The sequence below is a fragment of the Pholcus phalangioides genome, unplaced genomic scaffold (assembly GCF_987345545.1).
Source record: "Pholcus phalangioides strain wild (caught in Gottingen) unplaced genomic scaffold, Ppha-v1.0 ptg000015l_1, whole genome shotgun sequence".
NCBI classification, from domain to species: Eukaryota; Metazoa; Arthropoda; class Arachnida; order Araneae; family Pholcidae; genus Pholcus; species Pholcus phalangioides.
This window is the reverse complement of record NW_028301608.1, coordinates 80,846,976-80,859,621: the sequence shown is the minus strand read 5'-3', so window position 1 is coordinate 80,859,621 and position 12,646 is coordinate 80,846,976. Positions and strand designations below refer to the sequence as shown.

General features: G+C 37.8%; 1 protein-coding gene across 2 annotated transcripts in view; it reads right to left on the bottom strand.

The window, feature by feature from the left end:
• Positions 1–47: 47 nt before the first annotated feature.
• The window catches only part of LOC149076782 (uncharacterized), a 53,064-nt gene continuing 40,465 nt past the window's right edge, over positions 48–12,646 (bottom strand). For both annotated transcript variants that reach the window (XM_089244452.1, XM_089244450.1), the window contains exons 2-5: positions 12,214–12,533; positions 7,858–8,343; positions 1,358–1,454; positions 48–539 (exon numbers count right to left, since the gene is read on the bottom strand). In XM_089244452.1, the coding sequence (XP_089100578.1) occupies positions 448–539; positions 1,358–1,454; positions 7,858–8,343; positions 12,214–12,528 (990 nt within the window). In that variant the 5' untranslated portion in view covers positions 12,529–12,533 and the 3' untranslated portion in view covers positions 48–447. The remainder of the gene's footprint in view (positions 540–1,357; positions 1,455–7,857; positions 8,344–12,213; positions 12,534–12,646) is intronic.

Sequence of the window (12,646 nt, the reverse complement as noted above, 5' to 3'; positions counted from 1 at the left end):
ACCAATCTCTATTCAGGTTCTTTATTTACCATTTGGGATATATTTGATACACTAAATAGATATAATCTTAGATTTATGATAAAAGCGGATGACACGTTTCTAATACATGTATTTTCACATTCATACTAGCCATACATTCTTCATTGGTATGTCATGTAATAGAGTAAGGTATCTTTTTTCTGTTACATTGATTTTTTGAAATGTTACTATTAATATTACACAAAATAAGACTGAGTGATATTGATATGATAACTTCTTGAAAATTTAATTCTGACAGGCTTTTTTGAATACACATGAGGTTGATTGTGAAAGTGACACAAGGATAATATACTTATAATGCAGTAAAAATATCTGTATCACACGTTTGTTTCAAGTTTTAGCTGTATTGGGGGGGGGGGGATATATGCAAAGAATAGAAGTGGCAATCTACACATTCATGTCTTTTTCTTAATTTCTTGCTTGATATCTTCTAGTTATGGCCCCAAGCTTTGAACGTGGCAAAGGCCCACTGTGCCATGATCCAATTTTTGTTAAATCACCTGCATAAAAGAATTATCATAAAACTGTTTTAGATGAAAATAGCAGTTTACTTAGGCTGGGAGCACACAACGGTTAGGCGACAGTTTTAGAGGAGCTGAGTCATTTTTGTTCACATTGATTTGTATGATGCAATGCTTGAATTTGTCTGACTAATCGGTGTGCATTGCACCATACAAATAAACGTGAGCAATGACTAAGCTTGTCTAAAGCTGTCTTGTGTAGCCATGTCTAACCGTTATGCTCCCAGCCTTTCTGTTAAAATTAAAGCTTTTATTCATACACAGCAATATTATAAAAGGTTAGGTGGCTCTTAGCAATAGGTAATTTTCCGAAAATTAAAATTTTGCTTCCCCTTCCTTATCTTGTTTCAATTAATAAAATAAACTATCTGTACAAAATTTTAGCTCAATTGAACAACTGCTAGGTGACCCTCAAACGGTAATGTACATGTTCATGATCATTCAATGTTACTTCCCCCTTTATAGATTTGATATCGAGTAATATATACTTTTTAGGGACAAGACCATTCAAGTGTTTAGGGCCTTTAAACGTTTTAATCCAGCCCTGGTCTTACCAATGTTAATCCGAAAAAAATAATTTTGAAGAGTAATTTCACTCTTCTCCAAAATTTTAGGGGATAGTTTTGCAAAAAGGGGTATTTTTTTTTAATTGAAAAATAGAGAAATTATCTACTAAAAAATTACCTAAAATCAGGAGGTGTATTTTCACTCCTCAACGAAATTCAGAGAATTAAAATTGAATTTTTATGCGCGAACCACACACCTAAGGATGCGTATTAGCGAACATTAGGTCTTACCTTTGCAGTGTTGTTCTTTACACATCATCGTCTGTTCTACGCAAATGCAGTCTGATGTCTTCACACAGGGTTGGTTGAGAATCTGTCTACAATTTTTCTACATTATGAACATAAAAACCAACCATTAGTGAAAAAATACTTGAAACATGTTAATTTTTTTTTTTGGCAAAAAAATTCGGAGATCTGTACTCAATTGAGAAGTTTTTATAAAAAATTTATTATCACATTTTTTTTACAGAAGTTGTTTTTAGTGGTCGTGCTGGACTCATCCGAATCTCTCAGTTCGAACCCGTTGACGTGTAATGGTGGTCAGCTGAAGTTGGTTTTCCAACCTCGATGAGACTGAATGCGAGCCGATCTCCCGTTCAAAAAAGTCTCCCCGTAGAGAGAGGGCAGACCTCGAACACGCGATACTGACATAACATTAAAAAAAATTCAAGCTTTTATCATCTTTACTTCAAAATACGGAGGGCAGATGGCAGCTCCAGCAAGAACACGAAATAAGTGCAATTCAGACAAAATAAATACATTAAGGCGCGTATACACTAGCGCGCAGATCATGCAATGAAAGCATTCGCAATTGGTCGTTCAGTAATTTGTACGGTGTTGTGAACGATTCTTGAGCTGTTTTCACTGGACCCACCTGGAATCGGTTTTTTCAACGAACACAAAGGAAAGAAAGGAACACAAAGAGAATTTGTGTACCCACGAGCGGATTAGAACCGATGCAGGGGGGTCGTGCGTTGCAAGATCAGCTCGCTAGTGTATACGCTCCTTTGGTCCACACATACACTCCGAACGCACATTCCAGCATGTACTAATTCGTTAGAAATTCCGCAGAGGAATGTGTACGAGGTGCATGTACGGTTGAGCAGTAGTTGTAGAACTTGTTTTCACGATATAGAATGTAGAACAGCATACAAATCACATTGTTGAGAGTATGCATTATCTTAAAAACTAGAGCCAATCTGATAAAACCAATACCAGATTCGGAATCAGTGCCCCAAAATCCATCCTAAAATCACTGAAATATCTTTGAGAACATTATCAGTTGATGGGCAGTTTTATATTTTCTGACAGAAAAAAGTGTTTCCTTTTTCATCAAGTCCGAATTAGGTTCGTTTATTTATTTTTTATTGATATAATGTACAACAATAAACGAAGAAAAACGATTTCCATTTTTGGTGCATTTTTCTGAAATAGATTACACACACTGTTGAGGGGGGGGGGGGGCGGGCAAGTGGGTTAATTACACAGACCAAGCGTATTAAATTATTAATGAAATCAGCTTCCGCTAATTGAATTATACGGAAAGATACACCCATTAATACCAACGTTGCCAAAGGTCTTTTATGAGCTCGGGCCTGAGTAAATATTTCAGCCAACGCTTTTAGAGAAGATTTAGTCTATTTATTTAATCATTAAGTACGAAATTTACTTTGAGTGGGCGAGGAATTTCTCGGATTTAAAAAAGACATTTGAACCAGTTCAGATCAGATGCGTTGTAGAGTTCCATTGGCTAAGATCGTGTATTTGTCTTTTATAATTAGTTGCAGATTAATTATATTGCTGTACAAATTCTTCGCACTGTACTTAGAATTTTAACCTTATATAGGCCTAATTGTAAAAATAAAATAAAATATGGTAATCCCCATATTGGGGGAATTTGGAGGAAGAACCCCTGTTGGCGATTTGGTTTTTTCCCCCTTGGGTTATCAAAAGAAATCATTGCGCATAACATGATAGACCACCTTCACATAAGTCGATAATCCTCTTTGGTAATCCGTCGGTTATTAGAACCTTTGTCTACGTCTTCAAAAAGGTATCGCGATTGATCACGAGAAGAAATCCAAGCGTAAGTTCATTTTACCCACTGCTCACATTGCTCTATCCATAACTTTCTTAGACGTCAGATTTCGTCAGATTCAACGAAAGCAACTTCATTTGCATCTTTCCTCCAACTTTCTATGCCTCTGAAATTTTAGAACAAAGACATCACACACAATACTTTAAACTTTAAAAAGTGTTTATTTTTTTTCACCCAGGTAGTATGCTATACAATCTGTCCCAAATTCTTTGTACGGCACATGTCTCTGCGACCGTTGATCAAAACACATTCAATTACAAAAAGTTTTCAAATGACGTGCAGTTATTTAAAATATATTCCTCAGGAGTCCCCCCAAATGAAGAAATTAACTTTTTATACAGTACCCGTGTGCTAAAACGGTTAATTATTTAAATGCGTATAGCTTTCTTTGAAAAGTCATTTGCAAAAAATTTCATATTTTTAAGATATTTATCGAGATACACTATATAGCCAAAAGTCTGCATCCACTTAGGAGTTTAGGCATTTTCTCGAATTGCTAGAAAAATACTGAACGAATCGCTTTGAAATTTCCGTCATATATACCCTATGTTGGCGCCCACTATTTCCAGTGAAAATTTAGTCACGAGTGCATTTAGGGAACCAACAAAAAATTAAAATAAGAAAAAATGTTTTTGATCAACCCTGTATCAGGAAAAGCTGCAAATGATTTGTAACTTTAACACAATATTGTACTAACTTCTTGCAATACATTTGTGCATTTTCGTGAGAATAGCCCATATATTCACGAAAATATGTTTTTTTTTCTTATAGTATGGGGCGTTTTCAACCAATTTTCGCGAAATTAACAGAAAAATGACGCTTTATATGTGACATACTGTATATAGATTTAAATGATAAAAAATATCATTCTTATTCAATTAGTCTATTCTAGTGGAAACTTTTCACACACTTTTTTCCTGAGAAAACGCATCTATATAATGATATTTATCTTCCTGTTTCATTGAACATCAGCGTTCACAATCAAAGAAAGTGAATGTAATGGTTTCCGAGTACTTACATACATTCGTCCACCCCCACATCATGCGGTAACTGTTTTAGTGCGAGGAAGCGTCAAATAAACGACTTTTCTCAAATTTACTTTTTCCTCCAGTAAAATAATTTATTGCCGAAGCGAAATAAAGAAAAGCACTCCCGCGGGTTTTTGTTTGGCGTTTGTACTATTCGAAAACTAATTTACCTTCTTTCATCGTGGGAATTCGCAAATAACTTCCGATCTGTACAGATTATTAGAAGTACATTGTGTTCGAAAGAGTACGGGTACAAACACTTCAAGAATAAGTTTGGTAGGTAATCATCGCCGGAGATTGTGACGACTTCCTCTCTCAACCTAATAATCACTCGCCGCAGGCCATGAATTGATGAAATTGAAAGGGAAAAAACGGCTTCTTAGAAGGTTGTCCTTGCAGAAATAATCATAAAGAAGACAAACAACACATAGTTTTTAATTTTTATCTCGTTCCCATTTAGTGTCTTCAATGCGCGTTTCTTCATTTATACAAAAGGTACAGTAGGCAAATTGCCCAACAAGGTGGCTAAAAAAAAGATGCCCATAAAAATAATGGATGTCAAATATAACTAAAACACAGCAACCGCAAAGCATATAAAACTCGAAAATAATTAGTAATATATGCCCATAAAAAAAGATTATGGTTATGTTAATCTAGGTATGTATAGCTTCTCCATTTATCCCACTATGTTTATTTTATCATACTTCTTTTTAAACGTGTCAATTGCGTTAGAATTCACGACCTCCGGAGGTAAGCTATTGCCTTTATTCACAACTCTTTTAGAACTCTCTGCGACACCACAACCCGGAGTTGTCCCTTATCAATCGATACTGGTGTCCTCTTGTCGAAGCAGTTGATTGACGGCACATTAATAACTCGTGGTTCATTTTATCCATCCCGTTGAAAATTTTAAACACTTCGATCACATATTTCCCCGACACCTGCGTTCCTCCAAATGAAGCTTTTTTGGATACGTGATATTTCACTTTGAGGGACATACAAACCGTATCCAAGGCAACCAATATGGCGACTTCCTTCGGCAGCTTATGAAAGATTGTGAGAACAAATATAAATTATAAAGAAATATAGAAATGAAATAGATTTTTTTTCATTGACGAGTGCTAAATATTCCAATTTTTTTTTCTTTTGAAGTTATCTACCTGCTTATCCAATTATCTCGATTGCCGCGGAATTATTTCAATGTAATCTATGAGCCATTATTAATTTTTAAAAAGAGCTTAACCTGTACTATAATTGATGCAGTTGAATATTAAAAGGCAATAAGGGGACATAAACTTCAATTTTCTCACTCTAGACGATATATAAATAAAAAGATCAACGTAATAATGTATCTTTCTACTATATACATGTAAGAGCGAAAGAGAACTCTAAAAAAACTCTCTTATCTACTTCTTATCTATTACACTTTTTCCTTTTATATTTTTTTCTTTTCCCCCCTTCTTCGTTTTTCTAATGTGCGGTTAGGTTAGGACAAGGTTACCATATTTATCGCCAATTTGTTAAATAGGGATAATCCAAATTTCTTGCCAAATGCTTGTACTTGAAGTGGTTAATTCCCTTAAAAAAATGTTGAGAGAGAGAGAAAGAGAGAATCTTTGATTCATTTTTTAAATTTTAGTTGAAACTTACATTTTCTGGAGACGTATACATATATATTTTTTAAGTTTAATTTTCAATTAAAAATTTGCTTGGTTGAACTTTTTTAAATCAATAATTTCTCGTGGAAATGCCTGTTACTTTGTTGACATGTGCACGTTGAGGACTTCATTGGACATATTACCTGAACCTGTTGACAATATGAAAATAAAAAAATGAACAAAACAATGTGACTCTTTGAAAATAAAAAAAAAAAATCATATTTTCAGTTGAGGTATATCCTGTCATTATTTTTTTTCCTGTTAACAACGAGTCCAAGTATTTTTATTATTCTCTGTTTTTCACAACTTATACTAGGTTTTAGCGAAAATCATTGAAGCTTTACATGGCCATATTACCCTCACTTTCCTTATGTAAATACGTAAGCTGTTACTTCCAGCTGAGTACGGGGCCGCAGAACACCTCTTTGACGAAGGGTCCACGACGAGGAAACGAACTAGCTGGTATATGTCGACATCCCCTACTGGAAGGAAGCTCGCTTGACTGCAGCTCAGAGATGTCCGAAGATCGACCTTATATTTATAAAATTTTTATTCACTGTAAATTTCATCATAAATCAATACAGTAAGTAGAAAAGATCTCACTCCTGGATGAGTTCGCGGGAGGGGGGGGGGCATTACTACTTAACCGTGTACATGTACGTAGTCAGTATTCCTCTAGAATTGATGCATGCCGGAATATATTTCGTGTACGTATTGATGGACCTAAAATATAATCCATGATGTCAGAGTTATTCGCATTTCGTGTTCTTTTGGTGCTACCACCTCTCTCCCATTTTTGAAGTGGAAGTGGCAAATGACTTAATTTTCATGTTATGTAAGTATTGCGGTAAAAGTCTGTCTGCTTTCTGCGAAGAAACTTTTAACTGGGAGACCAGCTCTCTCTCTCTCTCTCTCTCATTCGCACCTCGAAATTGGACAACCACAGAAAACAAACTTCAGTCGACCACCACTGTGCCACTTGTGTGGTTTGAACCTAGACCCCTCATGGTGGAAGTCCACATGACCGCATTGGGGGGGGGGGAAGAACACGAAAAGAAAATATGGCTTAAAGCAAGGGTACTCAACCTTTTGGGGAAATCTGGCCACTTCATTGGTTCGGAAACGTGTCGAGGGCCACTTGAGTTACCTGGAAATGTGACTCGATCCACTCAGGTGATCTGAAAGTGTGCCACGGGCTATATGAGTCATCTTGAAATGTGCCACGAGTCCCTCGTGTAATTTTAAAGGGTGACGCGGGCCACTTGAGTCATTTCAAAATGCTTCGCGAATCCCTCGGGTGATCTGAAAGTGCACCGCGGGCTACTAGAGGGAATCTAGAAATATGTCAAGAACCACTTGAGAGATTTGCAAAAATGCAGCGGGCTGCGTAAGAGATCTGTAAGTGTGCTGCGATGCTGCGAGCCATTCAAGTGATCTCGAAGAGTACCTCTGGCCACTTGAGTGATCTGAAAATGTGCCAGCCAGCCACTTGAGTAATCTACAAATGCAGCACGTGCGCTTAGGTAACCTGGAGATGTGCCGCTGGTCGTTCAAGTGATTTTAAAATGCGTTTGGGTTCACTTAAGTGATCTGGATATGCTGCGCCGTTGGCAACTTAAATGATCTGGGAATACATCTCGCGAGCCACTGAAATAATCTGGAAATGTTCCACGGTCCACTCAAGTGATTTGATATTCTTTCGTGGGCCACTTGAATAGTTTGGTTATTTGTCGCGGGCCAGATCAGATGACTCCGAGGGCCACATTTGACCCACGGGTCATGGGTTGAGCATGTATGGCTTAAAGGAAGACATTAGCGTAAAAAGGTTAAGAACACTGTATTATTATTATGTATTTGCTCGCTCAATTTGAACTGAAAAAAGAGCACTCAAACATATCACTTTGTTTACAATATACATATGACAATCAAGGTGCAAAAATGACTTACTACAGCTAGTGAATGGCCGGTAGCATCCGAGACGAATCTTATGTGTGGTGCCGTCGGCCCCGGCAACCACATTGAATTCGTACGCTGCTGCTCAGCCTTGCGCTGGACAACGTCTAGATTCGAGTCAATCCCGTCATCTTCGTTAGGGAAGAAGTTGCCGAAAGCACCACCAGACTCTTCACCCCAACTCGAATCTTGACGGGACATCTCGACAGCGACATCCCAATTTCCGAAATCGCCACCAATTTCGTTGAAAGCCTTTGGAGTGACAGAGGAGATTGGTTTTCGCTGCAATACGTTGAGCTTTCGTGAGTCGATTCGGTTGTCGTCGAGACGGAACGTCTCTCCGAATTCCTCGTCGTGATCCGAGAGCCCGATAGTCTGATCCAGATTAGGATTGGCTACCAAGTTTTCAAAAACAACAGAACTTGGAACATCTTGAGCCTTGTCAGAGCCAATGAAATGCCCGTTTAGAGGGAAGAAGTCCTGCAGTTGTAGAAAACAAAGGAGAAAGGTTAAGGTGAAAGTTTTTTTTTATATTACGGGGAGGGAGGAGGTCTCCAACCTTTTAACATACCTTTCAACTACGCTCTAGTAGAAATACCATTAAAAATATTATTTAACAATTGATTTACTTCAAATTTGGTACCCATGTTGTAGACTGTGTATCCCATACCACTTCAAAATGTTTCAGATATCTCTGATAGTTTTTTTTTTTTTCCTAATTTAAAAAAAGAGCATTATTACCACTTTGCGCAGTGTTTTCCGTTTTAGAATCGGACGGTGTTAAGGGAATTATAACGTTTTGAAATTTTGTGACGTGTCATTTTCTAACGGTCAGTAATGCGTCAAACAACGAACGAAAGTAAATTTCTCCGCCAGCGGCGGGTTACCACTTTCTGAAAATGAATTGAAGTATTCAATCCTGTTAGAAGCCAAGTTCGGCTTTTTTCTTTCACAATTGGCCCTTTTTCTCTCCATGTAGTGAGATATTATAATCTTGTTGTTACGCGTAGCTTACGTGTAAGCTTCGTCCACTATATTGGCAAATTTATCACCAGATTTGTAATGTGTTAGCTAAATGAGATCTATTTGAATTTTTTTTAACCAAATCAACACTTTTTTGACAAAATGTGGTAGTTTGCTTTCTTCCTTCTCTGTTAAGAGAAACTTGGAGGGGAGGTGCATATATATAACAAGTACATAGTGATCGTGTTTTTTATGCTGTCGTTTTAATCAGATCACGTGTTGATCAATGAAACAAAGAAATATTTTTTGAGTTATTTCAAACTTTCATCGAAACTGTTGCGCGTAAAATAGCTTCAATGAAGGATGTAAAAATAATAGCCTGATGAAGGTGACTAATGGAAGCAGTAAAATAATAACAACTATTCACAAACAGAAACTTTAAATCAATCTAATTATTTTATTCATTGACATATTCAAAATAATTAGTGATTTCGAGTTTTTCCTATTGATTATTCATCGGGTCACATTTTCATACCGAATTCTACAAGTTGCAATGAAGACTTTTAATTTCCTTTGACTGCAGTTTATTTTTATCCCACTGAAAATGTTAATAAATATACTTTTTACCGGTTTACAAGAAAGGTTTCGATTTAGAATATTTTTCCAGCCTGCATAATTCGCGGAGAACTCGCTCATTTTTTCAGATAAAGTTTCTTTCGGGGGCGTATTTATAAGAGATGGGATCAGTTGCTCCGGATCCCTCTTAGTCGGACTTCGGGCTCTCACCGCGCTAGGCCAACACCTTCTATAGCAGAAAGCCTCCGCGCGGTCGGCCTGCTGTATCCAACGGCTACAGGTGAAATGGACGACTTCACTGGTGTAACGAGCTTCGCGCGGAGGCTTTCTGCTATAGAAGGTGTGGGCTAGGCACTGCTAATTTTTCCGCCCCTTTGAGATGTTCTTATATTTCGCTTCTTAATTCCCCCCCCCCGAAAAATCGTAACACCTTCCCCCCAAAGCTCTCAATTTTCAAAATGAGAGTCATGCCTTTACTGTTTGTTGTTCTAAATATGGTTGTGAATATTGTTTTATTTTACACACAAACTCATAACAAAAATAAAATGCCGTGAAAATTTAAAACTATAAGTAAGTATTTTATCAATATGCACCCTGGTGCTAATCAAGGATGGCAATGTACATACAAGAAGAAAAACAACACAGTACAGAACTAAAACACGCGTAGAAAAAATTAATCACAATCAGAACAAATGAATTATTGAGGCGAGAGAGACAAAGTTATGGGGGGCTGGGGAAAAAAAACCACACGAAAAAAAAAAACCCCATAAGAGTAAATAAATATATATATATTAGGTACAGTATTACAAAATAGGCTAATATCAACTGGTCGAGGGGAAAATCATGTAGGTTTAAACAAAAAGAAGGGGGGGGGAATCTTTTAACATCGAAAGAAAAAAAAATAAATAGAAATAACGAAATATAATGACCGAGACCGGCCTCGGACAACGGGGGGGGGGGGGGGGGTGGGTCAATTGTGGACTTCGATTAATGTAATTATTTTCATAATATTTTCCATGTAGTAGAAGATGTCATGACAGAAATCTCGAGAGGGATTCGAAAAGAGTCGCTAACTCGTTTTCGCGTTCGTAAAGGTTAAAGTTATATTTAGTGACTAGAGTGGACCTATATGGGTGGCGAAGAAATTACATTCGAATAAAGTATGGAAGATATCACTGCGGCTGCGTATGGATCTTCACGGGTCTTCAGGTGAGAATTTGAACTGGGGACCTTTGGATGTGTAGAGCAAATACAAATACTAATACAACGCCGCAACAGGCAAATTGCCCAACGAGGTGGCTGACTTAAGAACATCATGGATCCCCGAGCCATTTTTTGGAGGCCCTACCTACTACTGCTACACCACACGTGCACCCCGCCAACACCCCCCCCCCCGGCGGAACCCCCAACGAATCGGTACATGCGGGAATGTGCATGTAGTGAAACCTGACGTGAAGTTTTTTTATTATTATAATCGAAAATGTTAGCGAATTGGTATCGTGTTGATGCGAGTAGATTCAGTCTATCCTCATGGATCGAATGATCAATAAAGGTGCGCATAACGAAGTCGAAGACCGACGGCACAAAGGGACCGTTGAGACGAATTCCAAATATCTGTGCGCCCAAGTTTGTTGAAAGAGGATTTCAAGGTATTGACCCAGTTGTCGAGATCTGTCAGACGGGAGAGTGAGGAAAAACAGATTTTACGAAGCCTGTCATCAATTTTCATGAGCCTTAGCCAAATTTTGATGTATTGCTTAAAAATAAATACAGAGAAATGGTGACGGCCGAGTTCAAGCCTCAAGAGATAGCCTGGGCATAGCTTACTGGTACCGAGGATGTTTCTTAGAAAAAATGCTTGAAATTTTTCAAAGCATCGGTTTGAGAAAGGGCCCAAACGGGCCAGCGTAACATAACACAGTTCGGACAAGATTATCGAAAAGTTTGAAGGTTTTGTAAGAGTTTGTTGTTTAAACAACTTCGTAGAGTTACAACAAAACCTGACGATGATAAGAGAGGAAAGAAAACAGAGAGCTTGTTTCACTTTATTTCAAAGGAGTTTGGACGCAATATTACGTTCTAGATCGTAAAGTGGTTAATGGACTGCCACGCGAATGTATGTATAGATATGTATTGATATGGCTAATATGGTCAACGAATTTCTGGAAAGTGAAGATATTCGCCGGATGGAGTAGCCGGCCATATCTCCAGACCTAAACTCTATTGAGAATGAATGGGACGTTCTTGAAAGGGCAATTGCAGTTCGCCATTTCCCTCCCAGAACCATCCAGGAACTAAAAACAGTGGCTAGAGGAGTGGGGCTGACTGACACAGAGACTCCTTAGCAGCTTGAATTACCGTTAGTGACCTGTGAGAGAAAATCTGTAATAAGAGAAGAAGAAAGAAAAGAGGCGACACACACCATATATACCCTATTAACTCTTTTTTTTTGTTCGATATCGGAAGCTCAGTGTTGGACCGTCTAGCACAGATGCATACGACCATGCATGTGGTAAAATAACTGTTGTATACCTGTTAGGTTTGTAATTATATCAACTTATGCGCTACCAAATTTCATTAAAATTTTTCTAGAAGTTCCAGAAGTAAATCAATGGTTATATAAATACTTATATAAATATTTTTAATGATATTTCCACTACAGCATAGTTACAGGTATGTTGAAAGGTCTCACTACGCAGGTTGTCAAATTACGTACTTGGTCTTCAAACTACGAATTAAATTTTTATAAAGATGAAAGAGAAATTTTCAAGAAAGTTCTTTGCAAATCATAAAATATAATGCAGTCCATACCTTAGTATGATCATGATACTTCTTCGGAGACAACGATGATTCCAGGTGCCGGGTCTGAGCAGCTCCGTTGTACAGAGCGTCCATCAGGTAAGTAGGAGTCAAGGGAGGTATCTTGTTGGTGATTTCTGCGTGCCGAGTCATTCCACGAATTCTAAGCCAGAGCATCCTGAGTTCTGAACAGGAAGGCCATGAAATCGCGTTTTCTTCCGATGCAGTTGTTGGGTTGAACGCGAAACTCGCGTCTACCGTTATCAGAAGGAACGAGAAATGCAAAAGGTTTTCTGATAATGACTTCATCAGCGTCAAACGAGGCATTGTACCTGGTCAAGGAGGAAGAAAAATCATTTTAATTTGACATCTTCAGAACCCCCAACCCCTTAGCCTTAAAAGCCATATATTGCGATTATCGGTTATAATTGAAATCAAACCTCAG